We start from the raw sequence: 23,477 nt of genomic DNA, 5'->3' as shown, positions 1-23,477 counted from the left end.
ATCCACCTCTAACCATCAACGCCGTGAAACTTACGTAGCGTTACTTGCGCGTCTTTCGGGCACCGCGGGGGCGCCTCGGGCGACAACTAGTTTGTGTCATATTCGCATGAATATGATCCCTCTTACGAGAGCTACCTGGAGTCATATTTGCAGTTCGAATTACATAAGCTGCGGCTCTTTTGGTCAGACGCGATCTATTGGATTAATTCGGATTAATAGATTCGTCTCGCCGTTTAGCCTCCACTTATATAATTAGTTTTGTAAATAGTCTACGTTTAATACTCCTAATTAGTATCTAAACATTCGATGTGACACGTGCTAAAAATAAGTCACCGAGAGAAAACGCCCCCGTAGTGGCATAATCAGCGTGCGGTTGCCTCCAACGAGGGCTCTCCAGCGGGCGGCGTACCGACGACCGTATTTTTTTTATTTTTTTCCTTTTTTTTAAGATTCTCACAAATACGTCCCGGGCGGAACCATTTCAAAATCTGGACCTTTAGCTTGGCGTCATCCACGCTGACGCCAAGCTTACATGTCTCGGCGCCAGCCATCCTGACGTCAAGGTCCATGCGCACCTGATGACGCAGATGCCGACGTGGCGGGGGCTTGGCGCCATCCATCGTGGCGCCAAGCCTTGACGCCGTGGATCTTGGTGCCAAGTTTCGCCGTAGACCTTGGCATCGAGCAATTTACCCCTCTTGGCGTTTCGAACGAAACAAATATAATTATTCCGAGGAGTGTGCAACAAACTACGCTACGGTTCAACTTGTTAGGATGTGGGTTTGAACTTAGGTCTTTGGGATAAGAAGTCCACGTCCTAACCAGTTGAACCACAACATAGTTTGTTGCACACTTTTCGGAATAATTATACTTGTTTCGTTCGAAACTAGTATGGGGTAAATTGCTCGACGACAAGATCTACGGCGCCAAGCTTGGCGCCAAGATTCACGACGCCCGTCACGTCGGCATACGCATCAGCAGCTGCGTATGGACCTTGACGTCAGGATGGCTGGCGCCGAGACATGTAAGCTTGGCGCCAGCGTGGATGGCGTGAAGCTAAGGGTCCAGATTTTGAAATGGTTCCGTCAGGGACGTATTTGTGAGGATCTTTAAGAAAAAAGGGCTAAAAAAACACGGTACCGACGACGACACTAGGCACAAGATGGCGGCACCAGGCGGGTAGGCGGCGTCAGGGCCCTCACGGGGAATGGTGTGTGTGTTGCCCAGTCTTTGGACTGGGCTATTGTTGCGTGTAATGGATGTTACTAGGCCACATGGTCCAGACCCTAGGCGTAGATCCGCCACGATGTTCAATTTTTCTCCTATTCACCAAACCTACTCTTATTCTCTATAAAGGAATTAAAAACAAAATAAGAATAAGAAAAAAATATTGGAATTCTAGATTTTTCAAAATTTCTTTTATTAAAATATTCAATTTGAAGTATAGAGAAACAAGTACATCTGAACATTTTGCGGGCCGGTCCAAGCTTAGGCCGAGCTGGGAAATGCATGGTTTATTTTGGTCAAAAAAATATACCCACAATCATCCCTTAGGTGTTGTTTGGTCGAGTTTTCGAACCAGGCTCAGGTTTTCCGTTCTTTTACAGTAGAAAAGTAAATGAAATCAATTGTTTGAACATGCTTGGGCTGGCATATTGTTTTTCATTCTTCTGTAGTAAAATAGTAAATGAAATTAATTGTTTGAACATGCTTAGGCTGGCTTATTTTTTTTTTAAAGTTTAGCTTTCGCTGGCAACGCCCCGGCTCGGCAGCTATAGAGACAAGCCTTCGGTGATATGGGCATTGCAACGGGATGTCATAACGAGTAAAAAAACTAGAAATTTAACAGCATATACAGCTCAAATACATGATTGTAGATCAATTAAGATATTTCCTTGTGGAAAAATTAAGATACTAACAAACTGTTTTGCATATAGAATGGCAAACTTAGAAGTTGGAACAAGCTTATTATTCTAGAAACGAACTAATTACTTATCCTAAGCATTATATATTAAAATTGAGAATACTTACTCAGCGCTGACGCTATTATCTTAAGGTGCCCTTTTCTGAAGTAGTAACTCCAGAAAGGTTTGAACGGTTATCCACGTTAACCGCAGCCAAAATAATAAATAAAAAATAGATAGCACTCACGGCAATTACATTAGTGTCGTCTAATAGGCGGTCTCATGCATTGACACGTAATCATGAGATGACTTAAAAAACTTGTATAATAGGTTATCTTTTTAAGGGTAAGTACATTGGTGTCGTCTAATAGGCGGTCTCATGCATTGACACGTAATCTTGAGACGATTTAACAGGCAACCTGTACAATGGGTTGTCCTATAAGTTGTGTGGTAGTGGTATATAATTCCTTAATCTGTGCATAAGAAAAATAAAATATTATGAGTTGCATGGCAATAATAACTCGTACAATGATTGTTAAGTTATCTCGTAGTCCTACAATTTAGCTCATGAGGTGGTTGTTTCGCGAAGCAACGACCTCTTTCTCTCTCCTCGCTCTCTCTCCTCCACATCATCAAAAATCTTACGTGGCACTGCATGAGACGACCTATGAGACCGCTGACGTGTAGCAATGTACTTGCCCTAAGTTGTCTCATAGTAATTCTATTCCCTTAATTTGTGCATAGAAAAAAAAAGAAATATGATGAGTTGCATGCAACCACAACTCATACAATGGTAGAATAGTCATCTCGTAGTCCTAAAATCTAGCCTATGAGGCGTTTGTTTCGCGAAACAACGACCTCTTTCTCTCTCATCACCCTCTCTTCCACATCATCAAAAATCCTACGTGGCATTGCATGAGACGATCTATAAGACTGCTGACGTGTAGCAATGTACTTGCCCTTAATTGTAGTTCCAGGATGACTAATACCCTGGAGCCAACACATTGCTCTAGGTCTACTTTGTCAGCTCAGATGGAGCTGGATATCCAGCCCTTTACGGGTTTTCTGCGGCTTCAGCAAAGACTAGGTTTTCTGGAAAACACCCTTATTATACATGGGCTGACACTTCTCCAAGGTCATATAACTATTGTGATCATTATTATAAGCATTCCTATAAATTGATATTATTCGCCAAAACACTAGAAAGCAGCACGTCATAAACGCCATTATCCTAATGCCAACCGTAACTCATCTTGCCAAACACGTCCAGCTCCAACAACCAACTTTAGAAAAAAGATGGACCTAGGAGTCAACTCCAAGAATTTTTTGAAACTTCTCAAAGGGTGCTCCGAAATACAGGTTTCATACCTCCTCAAGATTTTCCTAGAGCTTCTTAAAGGGTGGTCCTAAAACACATGTTTCATACCTCCTTTAGGTGGAAATTACGCAGCAATACTATTTGCGCTTCGCGAGGGAAAACAAGATCATGCATGGATGAATAAGGACTTCATAGGCAATGTAACTGACTGAATCAACAGAAGGTAATGGATGAATGTTCATGAAATAAATCCATGGCCATAACTGGAACCATGACCAAGTGTCCATGACATCATAGGCAATGTAACTGACTGATTAAATACATCATCACAGAGCTAATGCATGTGCTACTGGCACCTTAACCCACAACCACAGTTTGTGCCTCTCTCAGACCACAACCTAACCATACTAACTAGCCATAAGGTAAGTACCTACAGAGATAAGCATGCTGTCTGAAACCAAAAGAAATGGAGCATAGTGTTGGAAGCTCCAGTCAGCTCTATCCTGCACAAAAGAAGTCACTACACAAAAGGAGGAAGCAGCAAGATGGTAGCTTCACTCCACAAAAGACAAATCAAGCAGCAAGCATGTAGATATATCTACAGGTAGTAATTCTTGGCAAGCCATGTCCTTAGCCCAAGGACACGGTGGTTCTCAATCATGTTGACAAAAGCATCACCCTGAGCCTTGTTGTCAACCAGATGGGAGAAAGCACATATTAGAGCCTCCTCACTGAACCCTGGCATGTACATCACTGCACTATACAGATCAAGGTTCAACACCTCAACCTTGGTCTCACGAATAGCAGAAGCAACATCCCTCACTGCCTCAATCATACTGGTCATCACCACATGATTCTCCTCAGTGAGGACAGACCTCTTCCTCTTATTTCTAGGATCAAAACCACTAGTGACCTCCTTTGTATCCTTGGGTGCTTCTCCAAAGACCTTAGCAATATCATCAATGCACTTGGCTGCCTTCTCCTCATCATATGGTTTAGTCTTGATTGAGCCATCTGTAAAGTCATACGAGCTACCTAGAGTCTCATTAGAACCCATAGCATACTTGCCAATGGTCTAACCATTTCCAAAAGTGATCATCATCTCCTTGTAGTTCTCAATGTGTTTGTTCAAAAACTCAGCGTCCTTAGGGTGTGCCTAATTTTAGTGTGTATGATTAGTTAGAAATAAAACTAAAGGATCGGGATAAGAATATGGTAAGAAAGATCTAGACATCCCACACACCTTGATGTGTCCCTTATAGTGCTCCTCATTAAGGCTAATCATGCACGTCTCCTCAACCCAGAGGGCACCACTGAGTTCCCTAAGCTTGGACACCCTCATCCATCTCTGTCTCCACTTCCTCAAGTAGTTATACACTTGAGTACTAGTCACATCATTGCCACTAAACTCCTGCAGGTACTTGGCAACTTAGTTGAGGTGCACCTCCTTGAAGCCCTTGTCTGTTCTAACACCACTTTCAATCAACTGGCACATACGGCGCAGGACAAAGGAAAACATGGCACTAGTCCAGCGCATAGCACCCCTAGGGCGCTGCTCAGCACCAGCCTGCACTTGCTGACCATCCCCACCGACCTAGACAACCTCACCAGCCACCACCAGATCAATCCTACCAACCTCCTCAACCATCCCTAGTGAAGTCAGTCATACATTGCACCAGTTTCAGATTAAGAAAATGAAATGCATGCTTAACATCATTGCACAAACCTATTGCCATATGATCAGACAAAATAGAATTTAATTCATGCATGTTTATCATCATTGCACAAACCCATTGCCATATGATCAGACAAAAAAGAATTTAATTCATGCATGTTCATCATCATTGCACAAACCCATTGCCATATGATCAGATAAAGCTGAATTTAATTCATGCATGTTTATCATCATTGCACTAATTCATGCATGTTTATCATTGCAAATGTACTTAGCCTCAGTCATGGTAAAAGGAATAGAGGAATAAATTATCATTGCACCTGTACTTAGCCTCAGTGAAGTTAAAAGAAATAGTGGAATAAATTATCATTGCACATGTACTTAGCCTTAGTGAAGTTAAAAGCAATAGAGGATGAAATGATCATTGCACATGTACTTAGCCTCTTGAAGGTAAAAGGAATAGAGGAATAAATTATTATTGCACATGTACTTAGCCTCAGTGAAGTTAACAGGAATAGAGGATGAAATGATCATTGCACATGTCCATAGCCTCCGTCTAGTTGTTCATACAACAAATTATTACATCATCATTGCACAAGTGCATAGGCTCAGCTAACAGAACAACAGTTGATCATTGCACACAAACAGCAAGCTCTACACATGAGAGGTGCCCCTATTGTTCCACATATCATTTGCAATTTCATTCCTTCTAGTACCCCAAGCTACATTGTCATCTATCTAAGTACCATCAGCAGGTGCAGTACTACTAGAATTAGGTTCCCATGTTGCTTCATTAGGAAAAACCTCATCTTGACCATGGCCAATTATCCAATTATGAAGAATACAACATGCAAGAACTAATTTGACTTGTGTCTTGAATGGATGGTAGGGATTGTTGTCTAGAATATGGAATCGATTCTTTAAAGCATCAAACGCCCTCTCAATTGTGACCCTTAGGCTTGAATGCCTCAAGTTGAACAACTCTTTCTTATTGGTAGGATAATTTCTTCCACCATATTCTTTCAAGTGGTATCTAGTGCCTCGGTAAGGGGGCACAAATCCAGGACGACATGCATAGCCAGCGTCCACTAGGTAGAATTTACCTAAATAATTAATTAGGTAGCCAAGAATCAGTTGTATTGGTTATGTGAAATCCCATTTGTCGTTTGCCTAAAAATTTCTGTTACAAGTACCTGGAGGAACCCTTAACCCATCATCCCTCTCTAGAGCATCAGCTAAACTGAAGGCATCATGTGCAGATCCCTCTCATCCAGCTAATACATAGGTGAACCTCAGATCAAAGTCAACTGCAGCAAGCACATTTTGAGTAGGATAGTGCTTCCTACCCTTGAATGCTGCAGATATCTTTGCTGGTACTCTAGCATGAACATGAGTACCATCTATTGTACCAATACAGTCCTACATTGTAGCAAGACTTGTGATTAAAGTTTGGTCAGGACTGCAGTTAGGTAGAGTTAAACCTTAGATTCATTTAATTAACTTAAAATAAGGATACCACCTTGGGCTTGTTCTCATTTTAAGTGCCTCTCAGTTGATGGTGGCCTTATCATCTCTCCCCTAAGCTCACCAATAGTATGCAAGACCTCTCTGAAATACCTACTGACTGTTTCCATGGACCTCCAAAATGTTTGGTGGATTACTCTAAATCTCTGGTTGTGTCCCACAACATGGAGAAACATTGCTACTTGTTTCTCCACAATACTATTTATTGTGTCTCGTAGTAAGTTTCTATCCCTAAGCAGGTTACACAGGTTGAAAAGGGGAGCTCTACGCATACGCAACATGTTCACACATTCTATGTCATTACAATTAAAAATTTTGTTCAGGTTGGCTTGGCGTTCCTCATCCATGGCACTCATTGGGGTATATATGATCCGAGTCTGTGAATTACGTGCCACTCTCAGCCTACTCATGAAGTATGCATAGATGACCGACACAAAAGCAGCAGCTTTTATCACAAGCATGCGTCTTTGCTCGATAGGGTTCATCTATTGCAATTACAAAATGCAAAGCATGTCTCAGTAAAACAACAGATCATTTTCAGCATTCAACAAGTGGGTTAGGGAAAAAAATATGCATCATCATCTAATGCACAAGTGCTCAGATATAGCTAATTCAATGTAATAAGAATGCATCATTGGCTAAGGACATGTGCTCAGTTTTCATATTTATAAAGTAATATCATCGGCCAAGAACATGTGCTCACTTTTGAAAGTAAATAAGCATTCATCATCGGCTAAGAACATGTGCTCAGTTTTCATATTTATAAAGTAATATCATCGGCCAAGAACATGTGCTCACTTTTGAAAGTAAATAAGCATTCATCATCGGCTAAGAATATGTGCTCAGTTTTCAGAGTAAGTAAGCAACCATCATCGGCTAATGACATAGGCTCACTGGAAAAATCGTTACCGCTAGCTCCTTGCAAACAAAGTTGGAGGGCTTTTTAGAGTTCAACAGGTAAGGCAAGATAAAGGCATATCTGCACACGAGGGAAAGAGATTAGTATCACAACATGGAAGATCCAACCGGGGGAAACAAGAACAGATCGAAACCCTAAAAGAAAAAAACTTACCTTTTTACCTCCGACGAAATCACCAGCACAGATCGGACCCTACAAATGCTCAAAACATTAGGACCCAAAAAAACTGATAGGGGAAAGGGAGCAACACCATATCTGTGAGGGATTACAGGTTACCTTCTCTCTTTGCCACGAAACCCCAACGAATCGAACCTCAAACCTGCAGAAAATGAAAAGAGGGAGAAGAGAAAGGTCAGCCATCGATTGAATCGAGCCTCAAACACCATGGATCTGGAGCACGAGGAAGAGAAGATGCATGACCTGCTAGCACCAGTCGGATATGGACGAGCAGGAAGAGGGAGACACGAGGAAGTGGGAGAGCTCAGAGCGGAGAGCCAGAGGGCGAGTGCGAGGAAAGAGAATGGGGAGAGGGGCAGCGGTGGTGAGGATATAACGCGGATGGATGGCGCGAAAGGGGCAGCGGTAACCCTAGCTTCCCGTGTGGGTGCCAGCATCTCCCGCCTGCATCCGAAGAGCCAATTTTTCTAGTCACCGAGTGCTCGCTCGCGTCCCGCACGAGTCAAGCCGCCAAGAAACGGAATCCATTTTTGTTTCTCGGCAGCCAGGCTCGGGGGAGTGGTTTGCACGCCGAGGGCCACGCCCAGGACCCCATCCAGGCATCCAATCACTCGGAAATTGCATCCCAAGGGCCAGGCCGAGGTATATACGAGGAACCAAACGCGCCCTTGGCCGCACACACGCTATCAAGGTAGGAAACCCTAACCCTAACCCTTGCTCAATCGATCCCTTATCCCTAACCCTAACTCTTGTTTTTGTGTAGCCGTTGAGGAACCGGGGCGCGGGCGTGTGACGGTGGGCAGATCCGACGACAACGAGACGGTTCAGGGTGGGTCAAACCAAGAGAGGCGGCTTTGTAGGTTGGTCAGAGATGATGACGAGGATGACATGCGCGAGGACGCCGCGGAGCTCTTCAATCGTGTGGCTCAAGCTCCCATCGTCCTCGAGCCCTGCGATGACCAAGAAGTGGACGGGGACGGGGAAGAGAGTAACGGTAAGCGCTCACGCCCCTCTACCTCGACCGTGTGGCTTGATTTCAAGAAGCTATTCAAAATGGTGAATGGTAAGAAGGTAAGGTATGCATCCATTGCTCTGAGGAGTACTCTGGGCGCTCTAGTGGTCGCACTGGTCACCTCACCCGCCATAGGGATAAATGCCCTAGAAGGCATGAGAAAACTCGCATGTCTCAGTAACAAATCTCTTTTAATCCTGATGGTAGTATTCGTAATTGGGAGTACTATCCTATAGTTGCCCGTACTCAACTTGTTAGACTGCTTGCTAGGCTTGATGTTCCTGTCTCTTTGGGTGAATCTTATGCATTTGAAGATTACATTAGAACTGCTCATAATCCTAAATTTGTTGCAGTATCTAGGCAAACCACCACTAGAGACATGCTAAAATACTTCAATGATTGTAAGGCTAAGCTTGTTGAGATTGTGAAATCTGCTGGTGTTAATTGTGTGTGTCTAACCTCTTATATTATGTCTGGTAATACCAAAGAGGACTACCTCAGTGTTGTTGCTCACTACATAAACTCTAATTGGCAACTAAAGAAGAGAGTGCTTGGTCTTAGGCTGATTGATTGTTCACACAATGGTCAAAATATTGTTGATCGTGTTGCATCTGTGCTTGATGACTATTGTTTGACTGAAAAAGTTTTTGCTGTTACTTTGGACAATGCATCATCTAATGTTTCAGCCATGCAAAAACTTAGACATGTTCTTTCTAAATATCTTGGTATTGAAGTTGTGGAAGATGATAAGGATGACAATGCACATTCAGTTAATTCTTTGTTGTTGCATCAGTGTTGTGCATGCCATATTATCAATCTGATTGTTAAGGAGGCTCTAACTGCTCTTAAGCCATTGATTGAGAAATTTAGAATTGCAATATCTTTCTTAAACTCATCTAATCAGAGAATTGCTGCATATAAAAGTTATTGCATTGCCACTGGTGTTAGGCCTAGAAAGTTTCAGCTAGACATGGAAGTTAGGTAGAATTCTACATATCTAATGCTTAAGCATTTGTTTCCTCACAAGATCCCATTCACAACTTTCATCATTGCTCAATATCCTAGGGCTGAAGGTGATCGGTTGCTTTTAACTGATGATAATTGGGCTATGGCAGAAAAGGTGCTAAGATTTCTTGAACTGTTTTATGATGTTATAGTTGCATTGTCTGGTGTGTACTATCCTACATCTCCACTTATGATTAATTATCTTGTTAAGATTGCTATGCACTTAAAGAATTATGCTAATAATACTCACATTAGACATGTGGTTCAACCTATGATGGACAAGTATAACAAATACTGGAGGGACATACCTTTGCTTTATTCTTTTGCATTCATCCTGGACCCTAGAGCTAAAATGAAAGGTTTCAATAGAGTGCTTAGGAGGTTGGGTACCCTTACCAGTACAAATTACAGTGCTTACCAGGTTAGCACTAGAGCTTGACTTACTGATGTCTACAACAAGTATAAGGAGAAATATGGAGGTGTTAGGTTGAGGAGGACTGTACCTCCTAACCTATCTGGTAAGAAAAAGTCTGCTTGGGATGAAATTTATGATGATGATGATGATGGTTCTGCTTGTGGCATGCATACTCTAGCTGCTACTCTAAGCATGGCTAGAGATACATCCGCAACTGCCCTTCTGCAGGCTGCAAGTTCTTTAGGTGGTAATGTTTCTGAACTTGTTTCTTACTTGGACTATGACACAGTGAACCATTTAGAAGATGATTTTAACATCTTGAACTGGTGGTATCAGCACAAACTCACATATCCAGTGTTGTCAACCATGGCCAAGGATATATTAACTGTTTCTGTTTCAACCATATCTTCAGAATCCACTTTTAGTATGACTGGCAGGATCATCGAGGAGCGGCGGAGGAAGCTAAAGCCTGACATGGTGGAGATGCTCACATGCATCAAAGACTGGGAGGCTGCAGGCTGCAACACATGGTGGAGGACAAGGAACTTGAAGAAGCTTTTGAAGAGCTTTATCTTGATTAGTTATCATTTATGTAATGGGACTGTAATATTAAGTACTGGACTGTGATGAACTTTATAATTGGAGCTGGGCTGCACTCTTTTTTTCTGTCTAGGGTTTCTCACAGGGGTGAGTTTTACCTAGATAGGTTTTTAATGAGGCAGCCATTGCACTAAAGCTCCCAATAAAATATTATTTTGTTATCTCTGTGACTGTCTGTGTGACTGTGTGTTGTGATTTTGTAACCTCAATTCTAAATTGCTTGTGAATACTTTATGTTTGTGAATACAGCAAGATAAAGTTCTAATTGCGTGTGAATCTCATTATTTCTGAATTGTACTTGTAATTCTGTGTAAAAAGAGTGGTAGACACACTTAGTGCTAGGGTCAGCACGGGCACTGCAGTGCCGCCGTGCCCTGTGGCACGGCCACAGGGCACGCTAACTACCTGTTAATGCCATGCCTATGCCGACAATTAGGCACGGCGGCATAGGGCACGGCGGCACGGCACGCTAACTACCTGTTAGTGCCGTGCAACAGTTAGGCACGACGGCACTACACGGCACGGCACGACTAAGCTATCATACAGTGTTGTGCCGTGTAGGGCCGTGCCAGATAGTGCCCGTGCGAGTGCCGTGCCGAGCGGCCCGTCTGGCCACATATAAGCCTAAGGAAGCAAAGTGGTCTTAGGAATACAGAGGGGAACTAGCACCCTCGATCACATTACCATACGATACAATTACAGGCTTCATGCCGCTAATAGCAGAGCCCTGATAGTTACGAGCCTGAAGAACCCATACAAAAGTGTACAACAATGACCGGAAAAAACTAAAAAAAAGAAACACGAGACGCCACACACAGCCCCACAGCTAGTCTCGCCTTTCTTGTTCCCTTCCAGGCTTCCAGTAGCCCGCAGCGCTCATTTGTACTCCAGGATCATGTTGTTCTCGGGGGCCAGCCCGACGCAGGCCCTCATGATGTTCTCCAGCATCGCCCTCTGCTTCGCCAGAGCGTTCACCACCGGTGTGCCGGGGGGAACCTGTTTGTTCAGTTTGTGCAAGACGATCAGGGCCTGGATTATTGGAGCTAAATGCAATTGAATGATGCCAGAACGCGTGAGACTGAGAGCTTACCAGGGGCGCCTTGGTGAGGTAGCTCAGGATGGTGGCCACTGGGTGGAAGGAGTGGAACTTCTCCTGCACCAGAGGAAACGATGATCAGATGGTGTTGCAGTGCTGGAGCACTTGGCACGGGGTCATTCAGTCTGTGACCTCTTACCTCTCCCTCAGCTTTCAGCTGGATCCTGGTGCTGAGCTCAGCCAGGAGCACCAGATCAAGTATGATTGGTGCAGCGAGGAGCGAGTCCTCGCAGGTGTTGTGCAGCACGATGGTGTTCTTGCCGCCCATGAAGATCTCAGAGGTGTACTCATCCATGGCTCTCTTGCTGTCCCCGACGTAGGGCACATACTGCAACAAGGAGTGTCAAGTTTCAGAACAAATCTAAATTATTTGATACTATTTGATAGTTGTGGGGTCTGCACTCTGGCACTTTGCACAAGGTGGAAGGTTAGATGACAGACCTTGATCACGACAACGTGATCAGGATGCTCGCCGGGCTCATAAAGGATAGCGTTGCTCGAGACCATGTCATCCACCACATTGCTCTTGGAGATCTCCTTGGAGCGGAATGTTTGAGGGGCTGACAGGTTCATGCCATCGTTGTTTCCCAAGTGGTTGTAGCTCACAATTGAGGTGGGCTGCAGGAGCATAAACAAAAATTATTTTTAGGATGGCATTTCCCGATAATATTTCGTCAATTTAATGTAAGAGAAATATGGTTTCTCTGATAATTTGTACCTTTATTCCAGCACCAACAAGGAAATCAACCAAAACAGACTTCATCTTGGTCTGTCCACTCTTGAAATCATCACCACCAATCAAGCAGTTGTTTTTGATAGCAAGGTCAATCAGGCCTGCGTACAAGTAACTTGTATCAGCCATGAAACAGAAATGAGACGCCATAGAAAACTTTGCACGCAGCAGACTACTCACCAGGCACAAAGGTGTTCTGGGGGCTTCCATTGATGAATGGTACACCCTCCATGACACAGGCAATGGCATACAACGTCGATGGTGAGATCTCTGCCTCGTTCTTGTCTACAGATGCCAGGAGGTTCTCCACGGTGTCGTTGAGACCAGCACAGACATTGCTGTACCTTTCAGTGTTTGCAGTCCACAGCACAACTATCTTGTCCACCTTGTTCTTCTCCTTGAACTCCCTGTTTAATTAGCCACATAAGCCATAGTTTTTGTAAGGGATTACTTATACTAGTAAACCATGTTGCTTCAGCCATGTTAATCTGGATCCTCAAACCATACCTACCAAATAACATCATTAACTATGATAAACTGCTAATATTGACAGTATTTTCAACTCTCCGAGTCCTCATGGAATTGTCAGTGACTGCTGTATAGTTCATATACAAATGACACTACTTGAGACTGTACTATTGACACATTTTTTAGCACGCACCCCATAGAAACTTTTATTGCATCAGTTAAAAAAAATACGTTCTGTGATAAGCAGAGTGCCTATCATGGTTCACATGCACGAATTTTGTAGTATTGTTCCTTTGTTTTATGTTCACCTGAGTGTAATTCACTTTTTTAATTATGCAGAGGCACATTATCATTCATGTATGTATACCTGATGTCCTTGATGATCTGGTCAACCTGCTCTTTCTTGGTGCCCTTGATGACATTGTTGGCGCGAGAACCCTGGTTAGCTGCAATGAAGTCCGGATCATAGATGCCCGGAAGTGGCACCATGGACTCCATGTAAGGCCTGAGCTGCTTCTGCAGGTCGATGTCCAGCACCTTGGCCCTGGTCATGGAATCAGCCAGGTTCATGTTGCTGATGTCCCAGCCTCCGAACACAATGTCATCAGGGTTCACCTGTAAACCAGATCAGCTTAACACATGACAGGAAGGGACAACTTTTGCAAATTTGCGGCCAATCAGTGACATCAATGTTGCAGGACTAATGAACACTGCTACCATTTTACGGTCCAAAAATGCTGGAACCTTTCAACTGACCCACAGCCTTTTGACTTGCACAAGTAGGATCACAATATGCCAGAGTCTTACTTTTTCAACACCTTTTTAGGCAAGACTTTGCCTTTTGTTATGCAAAGTTTTAACATTCCTTTCAGAAAATCAGAACCTTCATTTTTTTATGCAAAGTTTAACGTTCCTTTCAGAAAATCAGAACCTTGATTTGTTTATGCAAGGATTAATATTCCTTGCACTTCAGAACCACTGGCCTTAAAAGACAGGTTTATTGTATAACATCAACTAGCACCTTACGGCATATGCCTTGTTCTGCATGTGTGTTTGCTTTCAGTAAAACAAGACTGCACACAATATTAGATTACCATGGGCAGGAGGCTCTTGAACGGGGCGTAGATCTCCTCCCCGTTGTAGCTGCCGACCCTGATGGTGGAGGCCTGGGTGAGGGAGCCGAAGTAGTTGGCTTGCTGCACCTTGTCCTTGGTCGCCCATGAGATCCCCCTGAAAAACACGACCAGCAAGTTCAGGTTTCATGGCACGCAAACGGCACGGGAACATGCAGGAACGGGAGCAATGTTGAGCGAGCACTACTTACTCCCTGTTGGCGATGACCCCAGCCGTCAGCGTGGACCCGTTGTTGCCGCCCCACCCCACGAGCATCACCCTGCACCACCGCACAACAGGAATCAGCATCGATCTGTCGGACAAGTGGCTAACACTGTGACAGGACGATTGCACGTAGCAGACATGTACAAGAACAGGAAGAAAACATAAGTGTTCGAGCTGGCACTCTGGCAGCATCTGGCTTCTTCGCACACTTGCCAGTAGTATACTAGGTGATGAGCTCTGTCTGCTGCTCATCGTCCCTGCTGGACTGGATCTTGGCCATGTTTAGTTACCCCCAACTCCCAACTTTGACACTATGCAAAAAGAAGATTCCCCATCACATCAAACTTGCGGTACATGCATGGAGTACTAAATGTAGACGAAATTAAAAATTAATTGCACAGTTTTGTTGTACTTTGCGAGACGAATCTTTTGAGCCTAATTAGTCAATATTTGGACAATAATTCACAAATACAAACGAAACGCTACAGTGTGCTACAGTGCTGGCACAGTGATTTTGCATCTCCCAAATTGGCCAACTAAACAAGGCCAAATACAGTTAAATTGCAAGTTCAGAAGAAAAGGTCGCCGGTAACGTTGAACAATAGCCAGGCAATGTTCCGCTGGCCTCCTGTAAATCCAACCGAGAAATTAACAAGGAAGGCAATTGGCCTTTTGCCATGTCCCTCTCGCGGTCTCGGCGCACGAAAATAACCCCCGGAAAAAAAAAGGGGCGAGAAAGAAAACAAAAACGGAAAACGCAGGGCACCACTGAAATTCAAAATCGAGGAGATTCGACGCATCCGGCCGGGCAAGTGTGTGCGTAACTGTCGACGACGGCGGGTCGTCATCAGGCGAAGCAAGATTCCAATAAATGGGAACGCCGACTCGCTGATCTCGACGGAGGATTTGACCGAGCGCGAGGAGGGGCGCGAGAGGCTGGGATGCGTCCGTACGTACCCGAGCTTGGGGACGGCGGTGCTGGTCCGGAAGTTGTACTTGACGGACTTGGGGCGGACGACCCATCGGGAGGCGCCGTCCTTGCCCTCGTGCACCAGCTCCGTCGTGTCGTACCGGTACTCCGACTCGATCTCCGACGGGCCGTACCGCACGTTCGGACTCTCCACGCGGAAGCTCTCGATGAACATCTTGCCTCTCCTCCCCTCTCGATCGGACCACTACCCCGCTCGCTGCTCTCCTGGAATGGAATGCGAAGAGTAGCGCGAGCGAAAGGAGGGAGGAGGCGGCTGCGCTGCTCTGGGGTGTGATCGGGGATGGGTGCCCGGGGCGGGGAATTTATAGCCGGTTCGACGGCCACTGCCACGTGGCTGCACGCGAGTAGCTGGCTATTCCGGGCCCCGCTTGAAAGTGCGGACCCCACGGGAGGGAGGAGCGCGCGAGAGACGGTTTGAGCCGCCGGGGGCTTGCCGTTGCCGGAGGTCCGCCAATATCGCAGGCAGCGGAGACGGGAGACCGGAACGGGGGGGACTGGGGGGAGGGCCGGAGGGGCGTCGACCGGCGGCGGCCTGTGAGGCTGTGAGACAGTGAGAGAGAAAAGACGGCGAGCCGTCGGGATGGACGATGGTTCGGGAGGAAGATGGAGGAGCAAAATGATTTGTGCTGTGTGAATTTGCATATTCATCCTTCTTATTTTCCTGTTTCACCAGCGGTAGAGAGGATCTCTGGGTAGGGACCACAATATGCCATAGTTGAAACGGGCAACATGCCATTCATGGAATCATGGTCATGGCTCATGGCAACAGAAAAAAGGGATGTTTCAAAGAATACCATTGCGCAAGCCACAACGAATGCAAATCTGGGATTCAAACCATGAGTATGGTACGACACGATCACGATTGATAATGATACTAGAGCAGGTAGAAAAACTCGAGACTCGTGAGGTGACATAGCTTAATCATAATTCAAACCATGAGTATGGTACGACACGATTACGATTGATAATGATACTAGAGCAGGTAGAAAAACTCGAGACTCGTGAGGTGACATAGCTTAATCATAAATTTTGTTCGGTTTCATTCCGGCTCTACCTTTAAACGAATCGAGTCCTCAATCTCATCTTGTTATCTTAACGAGTTAGCTCGTGAACCGCTCATGAGCTATTCGATTGGCTCATTAAGCCGATAAAGATCACAATACCAATACTGTTACATTGCTATTATTTGGTTAAAATAAACTTTTTTATTTAACTTCTAACTCAAATTTTCTATTTTGATTCTCCAAATATCTATATTATCTCAATTTTATTGATTTCTATGATATTATTGTGAGCTAAATTTTTAGATATTATTAGCAGGCTTAAATTCTCATATATCATTTAATATCATTGTTAATCCTAACTTTAATGTTGAACCATGTTGGGTCATGAGTCAAATGAGCTAGCTCTAACTTTAGAACGAATCGAGCCAAACTTGATTTTTAACTCGTCAACTGAGCCAAATTTGATTTTTAGCTCGTCAACCTTAACAAGCTGAGTTAACTATATCGTTATCAAATGAGCCATAACAAGTCGAGCTGGCTCATCAGCCACCCCAATAATAACGATAAACATGTATTATCTCTACCTAGATATATTTTTAAAAATTTTCAAACACATTAGATTTTTTTTTCTTACATGCCATGTTATTCATCGTCCATTCTATGGTCTAGAGAAACTATCCTAGTTATGGCTAGGAGTGCCATAAGGCTAATTTTAACGGGGTCTCACATTGATGTTGATTTTATGACATGATTTTATAGGCTCTAAATAGCATTTAATGTCATGACTCATCAAGAGTCCATGTGGATTACATATGGTTTCACACTAACCCTAGCTAAAGCCTAAAGGCCTACACGCATTTTTTTTAAACATAGTACATACGTAGATGCTCACGTACACACAAGCACACATGGAGCTGGTAGATTTTGAGATTGACGAAGTCACCAACGGACACGTTGGTACCACTAAAAGAATAGTTAAATTCTAAAATAAATCTAGCAAAATCCGATCACCCAGGTAGGTAGGTTCTTCTATAAGAAATCTTACTTGTTGGGTTACCTTTAGACCCATATCAATCTACACGATTAGGATTAGACATTAGACAGTTTTATAATATCAGGGATATGGTAGTTGTGACAATTTAGATTAGTTGGGCAGTACGACTGTTTGAGGGTTTTAGGGCCAGTAAAGCCCGTCCCATTCTGCGTTGCATCAGGACTTACCGAGTTTAAGTTCAGGTGCAGGTTTAAAAAACTTGACAGAAAAAAGAATATAAACCTCAGCAGTCAGCACCCGTTGTTCTGTTCCCCAGGAGCCAGGAAGCACATCCTGGTCATCCCGCATCTTCGCAGAATCGCAGCCGACGCAGCCCGCTCCATCGGAGATCTATCGTTTTCGCGAGCCGGACGTAAACTCCCGCACGCACGTCCGAAATTCCAGGCAACCATGGGGGGCAGTGCGCAAAAGCGGCGTGTGTGCGTGGCTGAGAACCGCTCGCTCGGCGAGCCCACCCCACCAAGTGGCGCTTTTGGTGGCGTGGAGCTCCTGCGCGGCGGTCACGTGGTGCCCAGGGCCCCGCGCGGTCTCGAGCGTGGCGGAACCTCCTGGAACGCCCGCCTCACGCCGTCAGGCGCTGGCCCCGCTTGCGCCGTTGTGCGGTACAGCTTCGTCCTGGCTCCCCCGCGGCCCCTAGGAGCGGTCCATGGACCCCAGCGCGCGGCACTGACTCCGATGGCGCCGAGCGCCAGGCACCCACGAGTGGCCCTGGGCGCCTGTGCGCGTAGGCAGTGCGCACGGGGCACATGTGGTGGGTGGCTGGGTGCGGTGTCGGCCGCACGGCACGGAGCCGCTCGGCTTGTGATGGCAGGGGCGCCATGTGGCCCGAATTTTTTGTCCTTGCATGTAAGGCTCTTGTCCTTGCATGTAAAGCCTGAAGGCTCTTGTCCTTGCTTGCAAATTCAGGAAGAGCACGACACTGCTACGGTGTGCCACAGTGACACACCGGTTCTTGTGATTCGTAGAATCAGCGGCGTGATTGTCACGTTCCGGTTCGTGTTTTTCCCGGGCGCAGTAGTTGTGGACTGCAATCTATCTATCGTTACCGGATCATGGTGGTATTACTTTTTTATAGTTGGGGTTAATCCTTGCAGTGGAAATAAATGACTTCGTTATATTAATACTAGTGTCCCAATGAATTGAAGGAAAACATGAAAGTTTCTTCAAACCTTCAGGCTTAACTGTTCGTTATTGGTGGTTACGCACTTCTGCAAACAAATTTCCAATTTTGTCACACATGGAAACCAAGATCCGATGGTTAAAAGAAAAAAAAAAGGATGCCGAAGAAGCACGCATGAAGCAACGAGGTCCACAAAGAGTTCAGTCCATACCAAGACTTCGAGAAGATAAAACTCCAAGTGCAATCTATAAATGTATTTCGAGAGAGCTTCTGAATTCTTCTGACGGCCAGGAGACGAGATCCTCTGGAATTTGCCGAGGTTCCTTCCCAAAGTAGTCCAACATAAAAGGATGGGCAGATCCGATCAAACTGGAAGGAAAAAAGTGTGGAAAAGAGCTGCTGACATGGATGGGCTGGGAGCGTCTCGCAAAATTCGTGGTGGCCGCGCCGTTGCCCGCCCCCCTCGCCCTCCGGTTCATGCATTCTGGGAGAAGACAGGAGGCACCAAAAGGATCATCAACCACTACAGGCCCGTCTCGTCCCATCTTTTACTTTTGTCTCCCCGCTCGCCCTTTTTCGGCTTTCGCATTCACCTGTTATCACTGCAGTCACGATCGTGGCTACCAGCGAAAGCTAGCGCATGAATTAGAAATTTCTCTGGATGTGATGCCACGCGATATGATGGGGGCTCTGATTATTGGAGCTTAATACATGCACCATCTAGCTAGTTCTTGAAAGTCTGTAGTCTGTACCTCATCTGTTAAGCAAGTGTTGTCATTTGTCAGGGCCTCACAGGGAGAAACAAGTAACGTTTTTGCTCTACCGTGCAGGTATTGTTTCAGTGTAAAACAACATGTTGATTTGGTGAGAGCAGGTCTCGATCCAGGAGCGCTTGTGGTGGAACCGTAGAGGTGTACACTGTACAGTATGATTTCACCCAAAACAACCAAATACTGATGCATACGAATGCAGAAGTGTGAACGCGAAATTTTTATTTATTTTTATTTTTTTACGATTTTGCAGAAATAAATAGCGGAGGAAAAGATTAGCAAATATAGATGTATGCCGCCGGATGAAACAGCTACTGCCGGTTACGATGGTAAGAAAAGTTACAGCCGTTTCAGCTGACGGTATTTGTGCAAGGAATTAAAAAAATGGAAACAAGGCGCGATGTCAGCAAACGTGCGACACCGTAGTGACACCATGTCAGCAAACGTGCGACACCGTGGCGCCAGGTCAGGAGGGAAACTGCTTACCGCCGTTCAGACGGCGGGCGGCACGTGGAATCCTGGCGGATGTGAGGCTCACGGAGTTAGCATCGGATGAAACGACAGTAGCTGGTTACCGCCAGATGAAGCGGCGGTAACAGCCTTCCGCCGATTCAAACGGCGGGAGCAGGAAGATCCCGTCGGATCAGTCGACGGTAGGCGCCCTGCCCTTTAAAACCCGAAGAACGGCTGGGGCCGGGGCGCGCTGGTTCATTCGGAAGGAGAGAAAGAAAGCGAGGGATGAGAGGAAATGGGAGAAGAGAAAGAAAGGGAGGGAGGAGAGGAGAGGAGGGGAGAAGAGAGGGAGAGGAGGAGGGTGGAGATTGAAGCAAAGCTCTGCCGGTGAGGTATTGTTTGAAATCTTGCAGTTTATCTTAACTCGTAGTTAGTAGATGTAGTAGTCGATATGATGTATAAATGTTGTAGTGTTAAGTATTAGATTAAATCTAGGTGTACATATGAAACATAGACAAATATTAGTTTGTCGGTATAGTGGATTTAGCTTAGTTATTTTGGTTATAGTAAAATTAGTTTGTTGATTTATTTAGATAAATTTAAGATTAATATTATTGGCAATGCTCGAGTTATAATTTTATATAGTTATTTAGAATGTAGGTGTAGTGAGGTTGCTTGTCCCACTAAGAAATTTCGTCGTGGAGGGATGATCAAAATAGGATTCCACCATGGAATGAGCACCCCAAATGCCACCGCGGCTTCTGTGCATGGTTGCAAGTATGGGAGGATCGATTACCTTGGGGAAAGAAGGAGTGTAGGTACTTCAAGTATCCCGACATTGACAATGATCTCAAGGTCCATCCGTTCATAGACATTCTAAACATGTTTTCTATATATCGATACCTATAACTAATCACGAATCAACATGCAGGCTTGCACATTTATGAAATGGATCGACACTAGGCCTTTAGGGGAGGTGGGCATAATCCCAGTGATGCTAGAGACCAAAGGCCAATACTATGCTAGGCTGGAAGAGGCTCGAGAGGTGGCACGTCTTGCTTGGCTTGAGCAAGACCGTCGTATCCGCCAACAACATATCCATTTGAAGGGTAAGGAGGATGAACTGCAGAGGCAGCGCGAGCAGTTAGGTGCTCGAGAAGGCAGCATTGAAATGGTAGGAGGAAGAATTCGAAGCTCGTTAGACACAACTCCTCCAGGAAGAAGAGCGACAGAAGAACATGAAGAAGCAGGATGGAGAATGTTCCTCCAAAAGAGTAAGGATGGGGAAACTTTCCCGGTTCATCCAGTAGAACATTAGTTGTGGTCCACCAATTTACATTACCTAAGGCCTTTTATATTATGCAAGGTGCTCTTTACGTTTGTCATGTTGGGCACCTCACATGCCATTGTATTGTTGTTTGTTCTGTGATAACATTTTATCTCGATGCTTCAAGTACTCAAATTCCACACTATTGCCATTATACGGCTCTGATGCCAGTACAGTACTCAAATAGTGCTAATCCATTGTTGACGTGAACCGTCACTCAAAATCCTACACAATGATGCAAGGACCCTAAACGTGAGCCTTCTCAAGCAGATGGGACTCCACACTAAGCCCTACGTCCCTGCACCTGTAAAGCCTATATCTAAACTTTTTTCAGGATGATTGAACACGACGGGGTACTTAACAAATAGGGGCACAGTGCATCTCCATCTCAACACTCCTTATATGGACCTCCCTCTCCCGTAGCCTTCCACACTACTGAGTAGTAGGAAGAAAAATAATGGCATCCGGAAGAGGGAGAGGTCATGGGAGGAGGGGAAGAGGAGGGATGCTCCTATTCCCATCATCACTTGGCTAGGTTCTTTTAACCCAACAGAATAAGAGGCACCCCTCGACGACTTCCCTTTGTATGATAGGGCTAACTACACCCCTCCAAACTGCCTTAGGCCTTATGACGACCGTCATGATGCGTGGCCAATGTGTCACCATGGCGTGGCTTGCGTCGTGCAGCTGTTTGATGGCTACGATGATGGAAGTCGATGTTTCTTTCGATGCCCATATGGCTTGGTGAGTCATGTTATTACTACCTTACTCTTACTAAGCTTTTCGTGCTACAAACTAACATCATGTTCAGTCTTATCTCAATTGAAAAAACTGCTGCTATATGAAGTGGATCGATCATCCACTTCCTGAGCCAAACCAAGAGTACATCACTACCTCAAAGTGCAAGATCTTTGACCTCGAGCGTAGGGTAGAGGATCTTCAATCCGAAGTTGATGCAAATCCTTGGGCGGTTAACATCGTAGGTGACTTGATTTGTACCGATCCATGGTGCAAGTGCTCCTACCACCACAACCAGGATCGCTCACCATCACCGCCTTCCTCTGTGGGTGCTGGCTACTATGAGGCTGGGCCCTCCCAGCTCTCGCAAAGTCAGTTCTACTAGAAAGTAGAGATGGCTCTATCCTCAACTATTTCAATTATCTAAGGCATATTAGGTTTGGCAACAGCACATGTTTAGGATAACATCCGTGCCGCACATGTCACTACAATCTATAATTAAATATTTAGTCTACAGTCGTTGGTGGTCGTATGTTGTGCACAAATTTTGTTTTTATATACTGTAATTTCGTTAGAAACAGCTATGTATTTAATGGTCATGTGTTAATTTAATTTCAATTATTTCCTCGAAGTGCTCTATCTCTCTCAAATTAGAAAGTTTCATATTGCAACCAATAGTGACATATTCAAATATTTAGTGATTCCAATCTAACTTATATATTTTTAACTTAAAGAAAAAATTACACAAAATCAAAATAATAAAAAAATACTCGAACTTATTATAGCTGTATCACACAGCTATAGCCGTTTCAATCGGCTATAGGTGGCTTCACCTCCAGCCACCGCCAGAATGGTGGGCCGGCCATTACTGGCGGAATAGCGGGCGGGGGGACTTACCGCTGTTTGAAACGGTGGTAGCCATTTCAACTGGCGGTAAGGTCCCAGCCACTGCCACATCACCATCATGTAAGCAACCGCCGTTTCAACTAGCTGTAACTATTTTTAATTTTTTTTTCTAACCTACCACTGTTTCAACTGACGGTATAGATCTAGATCTGCTAATTTTTGGTTAGGTATTTATTTAAAAGAAAAAATATAAAAATTAAAAAAAAATCTGCGAACGCTTCTAATGATTTTGTTGACTATTTTTTTGCAGCCTGCTTTCTTTATTAATTTCCTCGGCCCATTTTCAAACACGCCTAGAGAAAGCCCAGCAATCTCGAGTCAACAGGTCCATGAACTCGCGGGCGGGAACATCAGACAGGCCTTGCTAGGCCCATCAAACAGGCCCATCTGCCAAGGACGTGATTCGTTGGGATGATGATGGACCCCAACTAGGCCCATCCGCCAGGCCACACATCGGGCAGGAACAGGGAAAAAGGAAGTGAAAAAAATTGACCCGCTGACAGGTGGAGCACAGATGTCATTGTATGCGTACAAGGAAATGGGGCTAGGAAATAGGGGCTTTTAAACTTGCGTAGATTCAATATTACCAAAATGCATAACAAACGGGCATGATCTATCCTATTTTGGCATCCTAACATTATATTTTACATGATTATAAATCTAGTGACTTTCCTTGAGTGACCTCACTCCCATCACGCGTTGAGTATAGACTATGAAAAAAGGTCTTGCGAGTGGACTAGAGCTGGGCTTCTCTGGTGCTAATCCATCCATCTAATATAATCCTGACCACGACTTTGCGTAACAGTCCCTGCATAAAATAGCGGCACGACTGACGCAGTGACGCGGCAACAACACCCACCCACTCGGAAGAGCCAAAACGTGCCGACCCAGTCCCAACTCCCAAACAAAATGCAAACTCGTGTTGTACAC

General features: G+C 44.9%; 1 protein-coding gene and 1 pseudogene across 1 annotated transcript; both read right to left on the bottom strand.

The window, feature by feature from the left end:
- Positions 1-3,820: 3,820 nt before the first annotated feature.
- On the bottom strand, positions 3,821-4,870 carry LOC105915198 (annotated as a pseudogene).
- A 6,555-nt stretch (positions 4,871-11,425) lies between these two features.
- LOC101773790 (inositol-3-phosphate synthase-like) lies at positions 11,426-15,329 on the bottom strand. The gene is given in 10 exon segments (NM_001280847.1): positions 11,426-11,545; positions 11,640-11,702; positions 11,785-11,973; positions 12,087-12,263; positions 12,364-12,479; positions 12,559-12,785; positions 13,214-13,461; positions 13,941-14,076; positions 14,171-14,239; positions 15,142-15,329. Coding segments are annotated over 10 exon segments (1,533 nt in total).
- Between the last annotated feature and the right edge of the window lie 8,148 nt (positions 15,330-23,477).

This window comes from Setaria italica, chromosome IX, assembly GCF_000263155.2.
Source record: "Setaria italica strain Yugu1 chromosome IX, Setaria_italica_v2.0, whole genome shotgun sequence".
Classification (NCBI taxonomy): domain Eukaryota; kingdom Viridiplantae; phylum Streptophyta; class Magnoliopsida; order Poales; family Poaceae; genus Setaria; species Setaria italica.
The sequence above is the reverse complement of the archived record's forward strand: the minus strand, read 5'-3'. Positions and strand labels throughout refer to the sequence as shown.